At 39.6% G+C, this 19811-nt stretch overlaps 1 protein-coding gene across 2 annotated transcripts in view; it reads left to right on the forward strand.

Moving 5' to 3' along the window:
• The window catches only part of tbcd (tubulin folding cofactor D), a 282112-nt gene that overhangs the window by 161643 nt on the left and 100658 nt on the right, over window positions 1-19811 (forward strand). For both annotated transcript variants that reach the window (XM_072558324.1, XM_072558323.1), the window contains exons 15-17: window positions 9633-9690; window positions 15254-15283; window positions 16582-16667. In XM_072558324.1, coding sequence (XP_072414425.1) covers window positions 9633-9690; window positions 15254-15283; window positions 16582-16667 — 174 coding nt within the window. The remainder of the gene's footprint in view (window positions 1-9632; window positions 9691-15253; window positions 15284-16581; window positions 16668-19811) is intronic.

Consider the following 19811-nt stretch of genomic DNA (forward strand, 5'->3'; position numbering starts at 1 on the left):
CCTGGCATTCTAAATGCTTGTCCATATTTTGAACCAGATCTTTCTGTCGAGTATCATTGTTTTGGTCAAACTGTCCAAAGTGATAAAAATTATACTTCACATCCATTATCTTCTCAGCCTCAGGATGTTAAAGATTTTCTGGCGTTATTCAAAGTACAACAGCATAGTCCACTTCTATCAACTATACTTTCCAAAATCCACTTTGTGATTGCACTGATGTCTGGCCTGATATTGCAGTATTGATCATGAGCATTCCAGCAGGAGATGGAATGTTTGTTGATTTCATTGAGCTGGTACTCAGCAGTTTGACTACACTCTGCAGTGTGATTATTTTGGCAGCGCCATCTTTGTTCCAGGCATCTGCTGTTCCCTCTCATTGCACTGTAGCATGTGCAAATGCTGCAGTACCTTGCCACCTATTGACAATAAATACAACAAACAAAATGTTGGAGAAGCTTGGCAGATTTTGCAACGTTTGTGGAAAGAGAAACAGAGGTAACGTTTCAATTCCTTGGAACTCTGTTTTTGTCTTGACAGATGCCATGAAACCTGCTGTGTTTCTCCAGCATTCTGTATTTGTTTCAGTTTTCCCACATCTGCAATATTTAGCTTTTATTCGAGATAATAAGCATTGCATGTAGCAGGCCCATAGGAATGAGTTGGTGAATTCACATGTTAAGTGATCAGAATCTTGGGGCTACTGTTATGAACTGAACTGAACAGAACTATTCCACAAAGTTATCACCTAATCTAGAGCATCAGAGGCTGAGGGGTGACCTTAGAGAGATTTATGGAATCATGAGAGGCATTGATAGGATGAATAGTCAAGGTCTTTTCCCTAGGGTAGGGGGGGGCCAAACCTAAAGTACAGGATGAGAGGAGAAAGACTTAAAACAGACCTAAGGGGCAATAATTTCACGTAGAGGGTGGTATATGTATGGAATTAACTGCTCAAAGAAGTGGTAGAGGCTGGTTCAATTCCAACATTTAGAAAGTATCTGGATGAGTATATCATCCAGATAGGAGGGTTGAGAGGGATATGGGCTAAATGCTGGCAAATGGGACTAGATTAATTTAGGATATCTGGTCGGCATGGACAACGAAGAGTCTGTTTCCATGCTGTACAGCTCTATGAATATATGAATCTGCCTTTTGTCTCCCCAATGAAAATGTAATAACTTGTATTCCCTAATTACACTAAATGTATATCTCTGTCAATTTAGTAAGTTGATGTTTCACCTGGGAGGCATGTTTGGGGTCATGAATAGTGAGAAGAGAGAAGGCTGTATTTTCAAATGCATTGTCCTCTAATCACAGTCGACTTCTATCAACTATACTTTCCAAAATCCACTTCTATGATTGCGCTGGTAAATCCATCATTTTGTCTTGTTAATGCCCAAAGAACTGATGTCTTCTTTATTCAGTTCTACTTCTCCTCCCTTGTTCAGCCTTTACCTATCTACTTCAACATTTCCTGGCACTAACCATGTCCTTTTATGTCAAAACTGCTTTAGAAGGGAACACAATATTGTGACAGTGGGGACTCAACACCGTTGCAAGAATCCATATTCACTGAACTTATGAGCTCAGCAAACTTAACACTGTTGAGTTTAGTTTTAATGTCATCATGTATGCCCAACTGGATCATGCTGCTATGAGATTCCTGTTAGGCATTGTGCTTTCAACATCTTTATTGGATTCTATGACAAAAGTGTCTTTGATGGAATGACAGTAAACCAACTGTAACTTGTGTTTTTGATATACAGATGAAATGTTTGCTAAATTTAAATCTAAAGCTGCGTAGAGGAACTTCCTTCCATATCTTAATGGGAATCCATCCTGTGCTCAAATTCATGGTGACATGGAGTGGTGAAATGAGCTCCCTTTCTTCAATGTCCTGGTTGAGAAATTGGCCAAATGGTTTGACAATGCTGTCTAATTCAAACCTATCTTCTGCGATCAGTATACATGTTGGGTTCTTAGTTGCATGCACTGTAAAGTTGGCTGATCAGCAATCTTGTAAATAGAACCTGAGCCATGTGTTCACTCGACAAACTTGATGATGAAATTGGCCAAATCAAAGCCATCTTGCAAAATGGTGGTTTCCCTGATCAGATCATTTCTCACAGCGTATTGCACAAACTTGTGCCAAGTTTGTAATGATTGGTCACTCTTGATCTGAGAAAGTGACCAGTCTACCTCAGATCACCCTGGATAGGCTATTTCAAAGTTTGACCAGGAAATGAAGCTAACTTCTTCATGCTGCTAATCTGCAGCAACAGCATGAATGTTGTTTGCCACCAGTCAGATGTTGCCATCAAGACAATAAGATGTTCTGTGTATCACACAAATGAGTAATGTGGTGTGTGAATTTCAGAGCCAGTGCAAAGCAAGGGGTACGTAAGCCACATGCCCTGAAGACTGACAAGGTAATTTTCAAAAGGTACATCCCTTTGTTTGTTCACATCAAGCACAGCAGTGACAATATATGACCAGCTTGCATGTGCGAAACACACAACAGACTGTCAAACATTAGATGTAATTCTGCAACTGGACAAAATTTGAATGTCCTGGAAACAACTCAACTCATACACGGAGCTCTGGTATTTGTAGACGGAAAAGACATGCACTTGTACTGTGATTCAAGAAGGCAGGTCACCAGCTCAATCTCGAGAGCAGTTTGTGATCGGCAATAGATATTGGCCCAGGTAATGAAGTCCATAACCCAAAAATGACTTAAAATAAAAGCTGCTCCTGCTTCAAGTCGACAACATAGGTGACAGCTGGTTCATTTCTCAGGGCAAATTCCTGACTAGTCAGAGTCAACCTACTTGGTTTGAAATTTAAATGAAACCCATCAGCTAACTGTCAAACATAATACATTGCTGTATTGCTGAGTAGTTTCCAGACGCCTGGAGGAAGAACACCTCATCTTCCGCCTCGGAACACTTCAACCCCAGGGCATCAATGTGGACTTCAACAGCTTCCTCATTTCCCCTTCCCCCACCTCATCCTAGTTTCAAACTTCCAGCTCAGTTACTGCCTCCTTGACTTGTCCGACCTGCCTATCATCTTTTCCACCTATCCACTCCACCCTCTCCTCCTTGACCTATCACCTTCATCTCCTCCCCCACTCACCCATTGTACTCTATGCTACTCTCTCCCCACCCCCACCCTCCTCTAGCTTATCTCTCCATGCTTCAGGCTCATTGCCTTTATTCCTGATGAAGGGCTTTTGCCCGAAACGTTGATTTCGCTGCTCGTTGGATGCTGCCTGAACTGCTGTGCTCTTCCAGCACCACTAATCCAGTATATAATACATTGCTGCAGAGTCCACTTGCCAAACAATGAATGCTGTGATGTCATGGAGTACAGGGGATTCCTGATTTACTAACATCCAACTTGCTTATTTATGAATGCAATCTCATACTGGAATGTAGTTTTAAAGGCCCAACATACAAACACTTCTTGAATATGCAAACTTCCTTTATAGTGTCCTGCATACCAAATGATTTAGTTTCCTTTTTTATCATAGGCTTTCAGTCTTTCTAGATATTGAGCTAAGTTTGATAAGTGATAAATAACATGCGTTCCACACAAAGGCAAGACAATGATCATCTCCAGCGAGAGAAAATCGAACCATCACACATTGAAATCCAATATATTTCCATCATTGAATGTCCCACCATCAACATGGTTTGACCTTTGACCAGAGACCTAACTCCGAGCAGCCACATAAACACTGTGGCTACACGAGGTCAGTCCAAATTCTATGCCAAGTAACTCACTTCCTGACTCCAAGCCTGTCCATCATTTATGAGGCATAAGTCGGGTTTCTCATCACTTGCCTGGATGAATGCAGCTCCAGCAGCACTTTAGAATGCCAGACACCATGCAGAACAAACAGCAGAGAAGAGTGAGGTGATGTACATGAAAGAACACTGAAACGCAACATACAATAGGGATATAATTCTCAAGTGGGTGCAGGAGCAGAGGGACTTGGGTGTACATGTGCACAGATCTAGCTAGCAACCTACCTGATGAAGGAGAAGGCTCTGAAAGCTTGTACTTCCAAATAAACCTATTGGGTGTAATCTGGTGTTGTGTGATTTTTAACACTCTCTGAGAATACACTGAAATATTCGCAAAGGGTCTATTTAACCTCACAGAGGAGAAGATACCTTGTGACTTCTGTCTCAGTCTTACCTTTAACCCAATGCCATTGTATTCCAGCTTTGCTTCATTTCATTAGAGAGGTAGAACAGAAGGATGAGCATTTTTATCACAATTCCCTTACCAGTTATAATCAGCCACACCCTCCTCAGGAGTGTTCAAGACCACCTGAATTCTTTTCCATGATAGAAATAGCAACTGACTGCTGTTGCATATTACTACATGTCTCTTTCTTTTCTGGCAATGTAATCTGAATTTAAAATGATGGCAAGGAACCCCTGTATTGACTCCTGGTGAGCCTTTTGTGGAGCCTAAAGGTCAGTGATTGTGTGGGACCACTCAAATTTGTCACCAGCTTGGTCAAAGTAGCCCATTTGATAGGCATCACATCCACAAACATTCACTTTTTCAAATACCAATGCTCAGTAGCAGCAGTGAGTCTGATCTACAAGATGCATTGCAGAAATTTACCATTGCTGCTTTTCCCCAACCCCATTCCCACTATCATCTAGAACAAGAGCAGTAGATCCATGGCAATGCCACCGCTTGCATGTTCGCCTCCAAACCCTTCATCATCCTGACTTGGAAATATAATGCAATTCATTCAGTGTCACAATCTTTCTAGAATCCTTAGATTCAGGAGGAATCCAAAAGAAATAGTGAGCATCACACTGATTTCCTAAAAATTAATTCATGGAACATGGAAATCACTGGCTGGCCTAAATTGCCCTTGAGAAGGTGGAGTTGGCTACCTTTTTGGACTGCTGCTGTTCTTTTGTTTGAGGTTGATCCACAATGGCATTAGGGAGGGAGTTCCAGTATTTTTATCAAATGACACTGAAGGAATTGTGATTATATTTTAAAGTCAGGATGCTGTGTAGCTTGGAAGGGAAGTTACAGGTGGTCTTGCTCTGATGTATCTGTTGTCTTTGTCCTTCTAGATGAGTTTACAAGATGCAGTCTAAGGAACCTTGGTAAATTTCTGCAGTGCATGTTGTAGATGGTATGCACTGCTGCTATTAAGCATCAGTGGTTGAGGGAGTGAATGTTTGTGGATGCGATGCCTATCAAACAGGCTGCTTTGTCCTGGATGGTGTTAAAGAGAGGCAAGTGTTTACATAGGTGTCTAGCCAGCTGAGCTAACTGACCCTTTTTGTGGACAGCAAAGAGGGTTACCTCAGATTACAACAGGATCTTGACCAGGTGAGCCAATGGGCTGAAAAGTGGCAGATGGATTGTAATTCAGATAAATGTGAGGTGCTGCATTTTGGGAAAGCAAATCTTAGCAGGACGTATACACTTAATGGTAAGGTCCTAGAGTGTTACTGAACAGAGAGACCTTGGCGTGCAGCTCCTTGTAAATGGAGTTGCAGGTAGATAGGATAGTGAAGAAGGCATTTGGTATGCTTTCCTTTATTGGTCAGAGTATTGAGTACAGGAGTTGGGAGGTCATGTTACTGCTGTACAGGACATTGGTTAGGCCACTGTTGGAATGTTGCATGCAATTCTAGTCTGCTTCCTATTGGTAGGATGTTGTGAAGCTTGAAAGAGTTCAGAAGAGATTTACAAGGATGTTGCCAGGGTTGGAGGATTTGGGCTATAGGGAGAGGCTGAACAGGCTGGGGCTGTTTTCTCTGGAGCATCGGAGACAGAGGGGTGACCTTGTAGAGGTTTACAAAATTATGAGGGGCATGGATAGGGTAAATAGGCAAAGTCTTTTCCCTGGGGTCGGGGAGTCCAGAACTAGAGGGCATTGATTTAGGGTGAGAGGGGAAAAACATAAAATAGGTCTGAATGAGCTACCAGAGTAAGTGGTAACAAACAATGTCGAAAAAGGAGAACCTGAAGGCTTTTGACAAGGTGCCACTTTGAAAGTTACTACACATACTAAGAGGTCATGATGTAGGGAGAAACATATCAACATGGATCGCGATGTGATGAGCTGACAGAAGATGTGGTGAAGGCTGGTACAATTGCAACATTTAAGAGGCATTTGGATGGTATATGAATAGGAAGGGTTTGGAGGGATATGGGCCGGGCGCTGGCAGGTGGGACTAGGTTGGGTTGCGATGTGTGGCCGGCATGGACGGGTTGGACTGGAGGGTCTGTTTCCATGCTGTACATCTCTATGACTCTATAATTTGTCCTGATACCATTTCCTTCTGGTTGTAAATTTGCTCACTGAGCTTGGGAGGTTTCTTCTCAGCCGTTTTGTCACCATGCTAGGTAACATCTGTTGAAGTGCTGGTGTTCTGTCCCATTTTCTATTTATGTGTCTTGGTCTGGTCAAGTGGGTGATATCATTTCTGGTTCTTATTCTTAGAGGTTGATAAATGGAGTCCAAATTTATGTGTTTATTGATTGAGTTCAGGTTTGAATGCCAGGCCTCTAGAAATTCCTGTGCGCATATATCATCTGCTACCATGATAACAAGGGGTCAGGATAGTCTGGTCGTCCTCTCCACGTCTTTGATATATGACAGTGTGCGGAAAGTCTCTGGCGTGTTGTGTCGTCTTGTTTGGGTTTGTTGTGCTTATCGGGTACACGTTGTTCTTGAATACATTGTATGGATATTTTTCTTCTGGTGCTGCAGTGCATTGTGGCCCATTTAAGTGATGTCCTGATGCAGCTCCGTTTGTGGATGTTGGGATGATTACTCCTGTCGTTAAGCATCTAGTGTGTGTTGCTTTTCTGTGGATGCTGGTCTGCAGTTCTCCATAGACTGTTTGTTCCATTGTGACATCTAGGAAAGGGAGTCTGTTGTTGTTGTTATCTTCCTCTTTGGTGAAATTTATGCTAGTAAAGGTGTTGTTAATGATATTGTAGGTTTCTTCTAATTTATTCTATTTTGTGATGACAAAGGTGTCATCCACATAGTGGACCCAAAGCTTGGGTTAAACCTTGGAGGGTTGTTGTCGTCTCTGTATAATTGATTCTGCTAAGAATCCTGATATTGGCGATCCCATTGGTGTCCTGTTGATTTGTTTGTAGGTCTTGTTGAAGGTGAACTGGGTAGTGAGGCACAGGACTATGAGCTTGAGGATGCTGCTTGGTGTTTGAGTCCTTGGTTCGACTAATAGTGAGGTCAGTGTTTCTTTGGCCAGGCTGATATTAATTGATGTGAATAGGGCCGTTATGTTGAAGAACATCCTGACTTCGCCCTCTTCTGTCTTGGTGTCTTTGATGTTCAGGAATTCTTGGCTGGAGTGGTTGGAGTATCATGAGTCTTCTACTAGATATTTCAGTTTACAGTGATGTTTCTTTGCAGGTCTTAGTCACACATCCTGACATGTGACATTATGGGGGGGGGGGGGTGGGGGGGCGGTGGTGGTATTGGGCAGCCTCGGTTTGTGTACCTTGGGTACTCTGTAGAAATGGGGTGTATTGGATCCATCAGGTTTTTTTCTGTGGAGATCTGTCTTGTTAATTTTGCATGTGTTGTACAGTTTTTTTCAATGATGCAATGATACAGTTTTCTAGCTATGGAATCTGGTCCATTGCTACCCGTTGGTAGGTTTTGGTATGTTCGAGAAGTGAGTTCCCCTTTTCAATGTACTGTGTCCTGTTCAGAATGACGGTCATACGCCCTTTGTCTGCTGGTAGGATTACAATATTTCTGTCTTTTCTGAATCCTTCTAGGGCGTTTCTTTTCTTTGTTTGAGGGTGTTCCCTTCTTTCTTCCTGCTTAGTGTTGGTGCTGCTGTCTGTCTGATGGCCTGCTGGGTTTCTTCCATAAGTCCATTGTCTTTCAGGGTTGATTCCAGTGCAGCTAATAAGTCCTTTTTGTCCTTGACTCTGTAATTGTAGTTCATCCCCCTTACTAGGACAGCATTTTCTGTGTCTGTTAGTGGTTGGTCCGACATGTTCTTTATCCAAGCTTCTGAATTGTCTGTGTTGTTCTTTTGTGTGAGTTTGTCAGTGATTCTTGTCGGGCTAGTTTTTTCTTTGTCTTGGTCTGCTGTTGTTTGATGCTGATGGCTCGTTCTCATGTACTTGTCCATTCCTGGTCAGTCGTGTTGGTGTACAAAGCTTTTTGGTGCAATATTTCCTGTTCATATTTGTGGAGTTGGTTGTGGGCATCATTAATCATTTCTCACAACATTCTGCAACTGTTCTGTTCAGCTATTCTTCTGGCTGTGGGTGTTGAGAGGTGATGTGTACTTGACACACCGTGGTAATACCTGTTTCTTGAGATATTCCTGTAGGAAATACAGTTGTTTACGGATGACGCTCAGTTGGATGACATTTCCCATCTTCCAGCTAGTTTGAGTGTATTGCACCCATAGGTGTTTACGATTTTTGAGAAGATTTATTTCTTCTCAACTGATATCACTCACCTTAACAGACCAAGACGCACAAATAGAAAGCAGGACAGGAAATGTCTGAGAACAAATCAGCCAGCTCAGCGAGCAAACTTACAACTCGAACCTCAACCTGACCTACAAATCTTTTCAAAAATCATTTCTTTCTGCCTAGCACCATTATCTCTTTAGTGTTTTTTGTCTTTCATCCAGTTAGACCTCCTTCATTTGCCTCTGTCCCAACTAAAACCCATTGCCTGTTCCCTGACTCTGTGGTATTTGCATAGCACCTGCTGTATCTATACCATTTCCAGTATTGATGAAAGGTCATCAAGTTGAAAAGTTGATTCTCTTTCTTCATAGGCATTGATAGTTCCCAGCATTTCTTATTTCAGATATCCAGCATTTAAGTCTTGTATTAAAATTGCAAGTTAGTGTACCTTGGAAAGATCATATGAAATTTATATCCGTGGTTTGAGCCATTTTTGTGGTCAGGACCTATGTGGTGAGTTTCTTATAGCTCATGGACAGAATCACTGAATTTTTTGACATTCAGTTATAAATCCTTCTGATTAGATGCTATCATTATCAATATATATTTTTTCTCTTTATCATTTTATGTGTATTTGAAACAAGTCACAAAATTGTGGGAAAATTATTTTTCTCATTGAAACAGAACCTTATTGCTAAGTGTGAAGGGAACCTGGAAATAATTGTTGCCTAACCTTGCAAAACAGACAATGTCGAGTTGGAGTGGCATAATGGCTTATTGATTAGCACTGTTGCCTCTCAGCACCAGGGATTCGAATTTGATTCCGTCCTTGGATGCCTGTGTGTGTGAAGTTTGCATGTTCTGCCTGTGTGACAATTGAGTGCTCTGGTTTCTTCCCATAGTCCAAAGAAGTACAATTTAGGTAGATTGGCTATACTCAGTTGTCCTTACTATCTAGGAATGTACAGGCTAGGTAGATTAACAGTGATAAAAATAGGGGTCACGTGGATAGGTTTTTAGAGGGCCGGGTTTGGGTGGCTGCTCTTCAGAGGATTGGTGATACTTGATGGGCTGAATGCCCTTTTTCCACTACACTGTGGGGATTTCTAAAAAGTTTAGAAAGGAATCATTTAATTCACCATTTCTTTTTATTTTCTCTTCTTTAGTTCCTTGGTGATAACCGCTGTGTTTGACCGAAATGTTAACTGTCGAAGGGCTGCCTCAGTAAGTATTTAGTATGATCTGTGTTATAGTGGTATGCATAAACGATGCCACCCCTTGATTATAGAGGGTGACCATAATCTGTTTTGAATTGTATTTTGTTCTATTTTATTGCATATTCATACAACCACATGTTGGAATACAATATGGAACATAATTGGCTACACTGTAGTGATAGGAGTTTGATTAGTTTTCACTGGCTTTACATACAAAGCTGTTGTCAGAGTGACATCACAAGGTCAAAGGCATTTCCCATTCAAATTAGATGCTAGGTTCGTTTCTAAAATAGGCCATGTAGTGGAAGCTAAATATTTTGAAATAATTTTAAAGCTTGTTTTAAATGAGTTAGTCAATGTAGCACTTAGGAAGATTCAAATGGACATGTCTTTTACAAATGAAAATAGTTTGATCACAGAAAACTGTCAGTTTACTTTTTAAGGCATTCTGCAACCAGTTCATAAAGCAGGAGTAGAGAATGCAGTCATAAATAGAAAACAAAAAGTTTACTTGGGCCTTTCCAAATTTGATTTCCAAATATTTAATTTGTCTTGCTTGTCTAATTCAATAAAACTTCTTTTGAAATGTTGGTTTCCTATAAAATTTTTTCTTCAGGTACAATATTGCAGGTCAAGTTTATCCTGTTAATCCACTGGTGCCTGGTGTAGTTTCAGCTCCACCTTAATGAAACTCATTTCCTAATCTTTGATTCTTTCTTCTGATTAGTCACGTTGCTATAGTTAATGCTTGGAAAAGCATGAATCATAGCCAAGTTTGACACCTGTTGAAGTTTTAAGTGATCACTTCAAAAGCTGTGCAAGTATACTTGTGTTGGCTATGCATTAATTTAGTTGTACATCATGCAGTAGGTGTTGCAATTATTTTAAATGATTTATTGAATGATTTGAAACGCTTAATTGCAATGCTGTGAACGCAAATTGAATTCCTGTATGTTTCAGGATAAGCTGCTCAATTTATCATCTTACTGATTATATGCTAAGAACAGGTCAGTTCTACATGGGAGGGAAGGTTGTACTAGTTTCGCCTCTTTGTAATATTCCATTACTTCATTTGTCAGATGACGATCCAGTCTTCAATTATAAAGTTTTATTTATTTAGTTTGATTTATTCTTATCACAAGCACAGAGATACAGTGAAAAGTGTTGTTTTTGTGTGCTGTACAAGCAGAACATGCCATACAAAGTGCATCAGAATAGATAAACATACTGAATGAACACAGGAACAAAAAATGAAAACAATAATGGAGTTAGAGAAAGTGAGAGAATTAAAGAGGAAATGGTCGGAGAGAAAGGTGATGCAGTAAAGAGAAGAAAATTTAATAAATTTTAAGCACAAACTTGAATGAAGTCTTATGCTGAGTGCAACTCATATCAAAGTTTAAATACTAGAAGTTCAAGACTACAGCAGGATTGCACCTGGAAATGCAGGATGCAAATGGAGGAACAAGCCAGCCACCCTACTGATTGAAGATCTCTAAAGTTGCAGACATCAAGCAAATATATGAAATAGTAGCAAGAGTAGACCATTCATTCCTCTAACCTGCTCAAACATTTTTAAAAAAAGACTGATCAGATTGTGGTCTCAAATCCACTTTCCTACCTACACCGTATATTCTGGACTAACAAGGAAGTCAATCCAGCTCTGCTTTAAAATTATTCAATGATCCTTTCTCCACTGCTGTCTGGGGATGAGAGTTCCTAAGACGTACTTCCACTGAGAGAAAAAAATTGCCTCCTCACCATCACCTGAAATGGAGGCCCCTTGTTTGAAAAAGTCTCTTGCTTTCTCCTCCAAGGGGAAACATTCTTTCCACATCAACTCTGTCATATCCCCTCAGGATGTTATGTGTTTTAATTAGATAGCCTTTTCTAACATTTGGTAGATATAGGCCTAGCCTCCCTAGTCATTTAAGATAGCCCCTTCGTCCCAAGTATCAGTCAGGTCACCCCTTTCTGAAAGATCTGAAACATATTCCTATCCTGTCTTAAATAATGAGACTAAAGCTGCACACTCTGCTGTAGATGTGACCTCACCAATATCATACAGAGCTGTAGCAAAATTTTCCTACTTGCAACAAACAACAGCATTCCATTTTCATTCTGAATTACCTGCAGACTAACATTTTATGATTTATGTACCACCATACCCAGATTCCTCTGTACCTTGTGGTTCTGTAATCTCTCTCTGTTGAGATAATATACTGCACTTCTATTCTTCCTGCTAAAATGGACAAGTTCACAATTTCTCACTTTATACTCTGGCTACCAAATGTTTCCAATCACTTAACCTGCTGGATCTCTGTAGGCTCCTTTGTCCTCTTCACAACTACCTTCCTACCGACTGTTGTATCGTTAACAAATTTATCAACCATGCAGTTAGTCCCTTCAGTGAATTACTTATGTAGATTGTAGATAATTGACAACCAAACACTGATCTCTGTGGCATAATGAGAAAGTACCTCATTTATGCTTCCTATTAGAGTCATAGAGTCATAGAGATGTACAGCATGGAAACAGACCCTTCGGTCCAACCTGTCCATGCCGACCAGATATCCCAACCCAATCTAGTCCCACCTGCCAGCACCCGGCCCATATCCCTCCAAACCCTTCCTATTCATATACCCATCCAGATGCCTCTTAAATGTTGCAATTGTACCAGCCTCCTCCACATCCTCTGGCAGCTCATCACATCTCGATTCATGTTAATATGTTTCTCCCTACATCATGACCTCTTAGTATGTGTAGTAACTTTCAAAGTGGCACCTTGTCAAAAGCCTTCAGGTTCTCCTTTTTCTACGTTGTTTGTTACTTCCTGAAATAACTTGGTGAAACATGAGCTGCCTTTCGCGTAACCATGTTGACTCTGATTACATGAAGATTTTCTAGGTCTCCAGTTATAAACCCTGTCACAATAGATTTGATCATTTTCCCCTATTATAGATGTTAAGCTAACCTTCTATAATTTCCATCATTCTGTCTCCTCTTTCTTGAATACAGTTGTCACATTTGATATTTTCCAATCTGATGTGACTTTTCCAGAATCTGGAGAATTTTGAAAAATTAAAATTAATGCATGCACTATTTCAGCAATCACTTCTTTTAACAGTCTAGGATTTAGCTGTTTGTCAGATATGAGTTCCAACAGTTTTCTTAGGGCTCTCTTTATGGTGATTGTAATTAATTGTTTTAGGTTCCTTGTTCCCTTTCACATTCTGATATTTAGTTATTCCTATGATGTTATTTGCGTCCTCTATTTAAGACAGACACAAACTATGTGTCGTAGAGTCATAGAATCATAAGCATGGAAACAGACCCTTCAGTCCAACCAGTCCATGTCAAACATAATCCCAATCTAAACTAGTCCTACCTGCCTGCTCCTGGCCCATATTCCTCCAAACCTTTCCTATTCATGCACTTAAATATGTGTCTTTTAAATGTTGCAACTGTGCACTCACCCTCCATTTCCTCATGACGTTCGTTCCACATGCAAATTACCCTCTGTGCAAAATATTTGCCCCAGGGCTTTTTAAAATTTCTCTCCTTTCACCTTTAAAATATGCCCCCTACCCTTAAAATTCCCCATCTTAGGGGAGAAACAGCTGTCATTAACCTTTCCTATATCCTTCAGGATTTTATAAACCTCTATAAAATCTCCACTCAACCTCCCAACTCTGCAGTGGAAAGAAGACCCAGCCTATCCAACCTTTCTGTCCAAATCAAACCTTCCATACCCAGCAACATCCTGGCAAATCTGTTCTGAACCTTCTCTAGCTTAATAATATCCTTCCTATAACAGGGTTACCAGAACTGTCTATTGCATCTGCAATTTTCTTATGTTCTATTATTAATTTCCTGGACACACTGTAGAGGAGCTATGTTTCCTTCACATGCTCTTTTTTTCCATTTTGGATACTCTTTAGTTTTTGTTGTTATAGTTCAAGTTTGTGTTCTGTAACACTCTAATTTCTCCTTCCTTATTAATCTTTTGGTCATTCTTTGTTATTCTTTAAATTCTGTTGAATGTTCTGGTGTGCCACTCATCTTTGCTGATTTAGATTTTTTTATAATTTCATTTTGATACTGTCTTTAGTTTGTTTAGATAATCATGAATGGTGTGTCCTTTTTTCACTGGAATGTTTTGTGTATTCTAAGGTATCTCAGATCTCTGCAACTGTATGTATAGTGTCCTGTCCCTTAACCCAGTGGCCCAGTTAATTGGGCATTACTCTGTGTTACCCTGTTGTATTGTTCTCTTAAATCAGGATTGCAGCATTACGAGAAGTAATTGCTCCCAGGTTTCAGACCACAGCTCATCATTGCTGTCACTGCATGTAAAGCAACGCGGGGTCAAAATACAAGAATACTCTCCCTAAGAATATTGTGGATTTATCTACAACAAATGGACTGCAGCAGTTTAAGAAGGTGTCTCTTCACCACCACCTTAAGGGCACCAGGGCACCAGGGGACAAGCAATAAAATGCAGGCCAGCCTGTGGCACCCATATCTCATGAGTAAATTAAACAATTCCCTATAACTGTCCGGCAGCTGCAAATGTCCGAACATCAGGCATTGCTGAGCAGCACCTGCCTCTCTGTTAAGCTTGTAAAGATACCACTGCAGTCTGATATACTTCCTTTCCATGAGTTCTTATACCAGACTAGTCTGACCAGGCGCTAGAAGTGAGGAAAGACTAGGCTATAATTTCTGATTTGACTCCAGTCCATTGTAGTTTCTGTTATTCTGGAAAATGGTAACTGCTGAAGACCTCTTTGCACTGAGTCTCTGTAATTGTCTCTTACAAAGCAATGTTGTGGGCTGCAGTCGTGACATGGACTGTCTCCTTGCTCCATGATGACAAGATTTACCCATTATGATCTCCCAGGTCTATTGTTTGGACTAGTTTAAGACTCTTCAATTTGATAGGCCTACTGTTATTTAAAGTGCTTATCATAAAAAAAAGTTTGTGAAGTACTCAGCTATATTTTTCTACTGTTAAACTAATGTTAGCGAATTTTAAGATTTCTAGCTCAGGTTGAGGTTTTGGATGTAGGTTTGCTCACTGAGCTAGAAGGTTTGTTTTCAGACATTTCGTCACCATACTAGGTAACTTCAGTGAAGTTTCATTGGAGGCTCACTGATGATCTTACCTAGTATGGCGATGAACTGTCTGAAAACTAACTTTAAACTAATATGTATTATAACAGGAAAAGGCAAAGTAGATAAAGATAGATAAACTACTCACAATGGTTAGAGAATTTTAGAACTAGGGAACAAAGCCTGAGAACTAGCGTCAGGCTGTTCAGGAAAGATGTTACTAAGTACTTCTACTCACAAACACTCTTCCACAACAAATGCTAGGTCAGTTGTTAATTTTAAATCAGATATAGATACTTTTTATTATGCAAAAGTATGTGGAGTTAGGCTACAGATCAGCCATGATCTCATTGAATGATGGAACAGGCTGAAGGGGCTGAATGGCTTACTCCTGTTCCTATGACTTCACTGATATATTGTTACAGCCATTTTTTTTCTAAATCTTTTTCCTGCAGGCTGCTTTCCAGGAGAACGTTGGAAGACAGGTACTGTTTCTTATATACACAAATATATTGTGAACAATTTATAAATATGCTGGAAATATTTCAAGTTGTACAGAAAGATTTCCAGGAAGCAATCTAAGAGTTTGTCGATTACAAACTTAGAAATGATGGACCTGAAATTGCTTGTTGAGTTAAACTGGAAAATGGCGAATGCTGAAGATCTTATTGCACCAAGATTCTTTGATTGTCTTGTAGAAAGCAATAATGTGGGCTGCAGTCATGACATGAAATCGCACCTTGTTCCATGATGTACAGCAGGTGTCCAACAGATCTTTGCCTACCAATGTATCAAGTGAGTCTAGGGGCACTGAACTCCTCATTAATGCATGATGATTCCATTTGTAGAATCCTGGCTAAAATTCTGATGAAAGGTCATTGACTTGATTATATGACTAGATTCCCTATAGTATGGAAACAGGCCCTTCGACCCAACAAGTCCACATCGACCCTCTGAAGAGTAACCCACCCAGACCCATTCCCCATATTTACACCTGACAACGGGCAATTTAGCATGACCAGTTCACCTAAGCTGCACATCTTTGGATTGTAAGAGGAAACCAGAGCACCCGGAGGAAACCCACGCAGACACTGGGAGAATGTGCAAACTCCACACAGTCATTCAAACCAGGGTCCCTGGTGCTGTGAGGCAGCAGTGCTAACCACCGCGCCACTGTGCCGACTTAAAACATTCATGCCATTTCTTTTTCCGTAGATGCTACCTGACCCCTTGAGTATTGCCAACGTTTTCAGTTATGTTTTGATAGCACAGGTCCAGTATATTTAATTTCTAATATTCGTGTGGTATCCCTGAACCAAACAATCTTTCAGTATCCCTTCAGGTTCTACACCAGCATTTTTACCTCCCGCTAACCTCAGAGTCTCTTTTCCTTCTCAAGTAGGTTTTATCACTATATGTTTTAAATCCCAGGACTCTTGGTGAGGAGAAAGATACATTTTGTTATTCAAAGTTGGTGTTAATAATTGGAATTTCTATTTTCTGTGCCAAGTATATCCTTCCTTGAGATTGTGCTTGGTGTGATTATCTTAGCCTTTTAAAAAGGGCTGTGCGATGTTCTTGTTTCCATACTGCAATTTATGTTAATAACGAGATTAGTCTGCAGCAATGAAAGTCAAATAAAATAAATGTCAGGGAGTACTGTATATTTCTTTGAAAATATGTTCATTATATAAAATATGTCATAAGTTAACCTGCATTTACATTGTGTTTCTGATCATTTGTTGAACACAGAGGGTAATTAGTTTTGTTTACATTTTTGCAGGGTACATTTCCACATGGAATTGAGATACTTACTGCAGCTGACTATTTTGCAGTTGGAAATCGGACCAAATGTTTTTTGAATATTAGGTAATGCTTCAAGGCTTATGACCATCCTCTCTGCCACCAAAAGTATATAAAATACTGATTTCAGTACAGATTGAGCACTAAGGAACTCACTTATTTGGATTTAGAATTCCCCGTATTGCTGAAAGTTTACAATATTGATAGGTCAATTGCCAGAGGCTATAGATTTAAGATGTTTGGTAAAAGAACCACAATCTATTCGACAAAATAAGCAGTTACCATTTAGAATTCTCTGACTGATAGAATGGTGACTACAGATTTTATTATTACTTTCAAAGGGGAGTTAGATAATTATCTGAAAGATATTTAAATCATAAATTTAAAGTAAATGTAAGGGGTCTAATTGGATTGTCTTTTGAAAGAGTTATTGCGAATATGATGGATCAAATGACCTCTTTCTGTCTAATTTAGCATGTACTCTACTTCCATATCTGCTGATGGTACACAGATCCTCCCTTATATGCCCACCTTAAAAGGTGAAAATTGACAAATTATTTGTGTGGGAGCTGTCATGACTTGGTTAACTTTGTGCACATATAACATTGGAGGTACTAAATTGTGACTTTATTTTTCTCCTTCTCTATAACTCAAGGAACAGATGCACACATTGATCATAGTAGCCATTTTTAATGGCAGTATCTCTTTCCTTCATTTGGAACATGCATTCTTCTTATATACCAAGGATAGTGCCCTAATCCTTCAGCTGAGATAAACTGACTCAGCAGATACAATGAGCCTTAGTAGGTTTGCTGCTTGTATTTTTCTTATCAACTGTTATGCATACATGGATACTGACATTCGGTCAGTGCTGAGGAATGGATCACTTTCTCCTTTTGGGCATCCATTATTTCCATCAGCTGTTCCAGTTGAATTATACCACGATTGGATGCAGAGGCAAATCACTGAGTACAAATGAGCTTTGAGTTTGCTGTTGTAAGACCATAAGATGGATGTAGAAGCAGCCTGTTGATTCCATCGAGTCTGTTCCACTATTCAATTACGTCATGGCTGATCTGATAATCCTCAACTCCATTTTCCTGCCTTTTCCTCATAACCTTTCATTCTCAAACTGATTAAAAATCTGTCTATCTCAGCCTTGAATATGTTTAACGACCCAGCCTCTACTACCCTCCGTTGTAAGGTATTCCATAAATTTACTACCTTCGGAGAGAAGAAATTCCTCCTCATCTCTGTAAGGGCAATCCCTTATACTGAGATTATACTGAGAGTCTTAGACTCTCCCACAAAGGGCAGCAATCTTTTTGCATCAATCCTGTCAAGTACACTAACAATCTTGTATATTTTGATAAGATTGAATCTTATTCTCCTAATCTCCAATGAGCACTGGCCCAACCTACTCAGTCTCTTTTCATAAGATAGTTGTTCCAAACCCAGGAGCAGCCTAGTGAACCTTCCCTGAATTACTTTTTAATGTCACCATATCTTTCCTTAGGTAAGGGGTCCAGAACTATTCATAGCATTCCAGCTGTGGTCTGAATAGTGTCTTGCATTGTTTTCACAAGACATCCTTATTTTTATGTTCCATTCCCTTTGAAATAAAGGCCAATGTTATTATATTTTGCTTCTCCATTGTATTGTATTTGTCTCCTGTATTAGGATTTGTTATGAAGAATAGACAGCTGATTAAGTCACTGGAGGGCTATTAATGTCTGTGAAATGGTACCACAAAGAATCCTTACCTTCCTAAGGATGGAAAATATAGGGGGGATATTATAAAATTAATAATAAGAAAAGTCTATATTTGAACAAAGTATGTTGACTTAATTTGTGGCCAAATAAATCACTTTACCTGATGAAGGAGTAGCACTCTGAGAGCTTGTGACTTTGAATAAACTGTAACCCATGTCGTGTGACTTCTGACTTCATTTGAATATGAGCCATACTTTTTGACTGTTGCATATCATTTGATGCAGTAGTGTCTTACTCTGCATACATTAAAAATGAACTTGCAATAAATGTAGGAGAGGAAAATTTCTAAATCTGCCCTTTGATTCTTTGTTGATTTGTTGGACTGAAATGTCAGAAATTTAGCAAAGAATTTAAGTTTCTTTCCGCTGAGCTGTATTATGTGGTTTCATCTGGTTTTCTCTTGTATTAGAGAGCTAAATGTTCATTAAAAGCAATTGATGTAGGTGGGTAGAATTATTAGAGACAGTCATGCAACTGTTCATAATGACAGGGTAGTTATTTATATGCCATGCACATCCAGGATATATGTTATTAAACAGAGCTAGCTAAATACGCTATTGTTTGTGTGCAATTAATGAGTAGTGTCATGTACTTTGAGGTCAACCATGTTCACTGTACTACATACACCTTGCTGACTAGTTTCAAACCATAACTAATCATAAAATTGTTTTGGGTAAGCTCTTTTTATGCAAGAGCTATAAACATATATATAGCAATTACCTAAAAGGAATTCTGATTACTAATCTAGTTTTTTTAAATACTGAACTGTTTCTGTGCTGTGCATCTCTGACTCTGACTGACTATTAATTAGCTGCTTGCAATATTTTGATCAGTCAACTATTAAATAAGTACTATATCTGCATACTTCATCTGAATTCTACAAGGCCCGCAGATGCAGAATAGAGGGAAGGGAGGGCAGATGGTGGATTGCTTGTCAACCTGTCTCAGGAAATCTTATTCCATATGACGTGCCCTGAACACTGTTCCTTTGACTCTTCCATCAGTGGATCACCTCAGCCTTTGCCTTAGCACAGCTGGTTGTGCCTTTGTCTTTGTGTTCCCCAATCTGGAGTTTTCTTTTTAAGTTTCTCTGCCACCACATCCTTTAAAACCACTGTTTCTGGTTACCAGATTCGTCCTAATATTATCTTTTTGTCATGTATTTTTTGCACAGTTCTGAAATGTAGACATACATTATTCACTTGAAACTGCTATATCAGTGAAATAGATTTTTGAATTGGATATTATTTTGAATTGTTAAATTTGCTGTTGCAAAGGACAGAGTTCAGCAGAGGGTTTGACCAAGTGAAACATTAATTGTTTTTAGTAACATGTAATTAGAGATGAACAATTACTGCTGGATGTCATGCTTTCCTGAACTGTCAGAAGATGTTGCAGTTTGTGTGGATGCTGTGCATTCAGTTTTCTGCCCATTTC

The sequence above is a fragment of the Chiloscyllium punctatum genome, chromosome 39, assembly GCF_047496795.1.
Source record: "Chiloscyllium punctatum isolate Juve2018m chromosome 39, sChiPun1.3, whole genome shotgun sequence".
Taxonomy (NCBI): domain Eukaryota; kingdom Metazoa; phylum Chordata; class Chondrichthyes; order Orectolobiformes; family Hemiscylliidae; genus Chiloscyllium; species Chiloscyllium punctatum.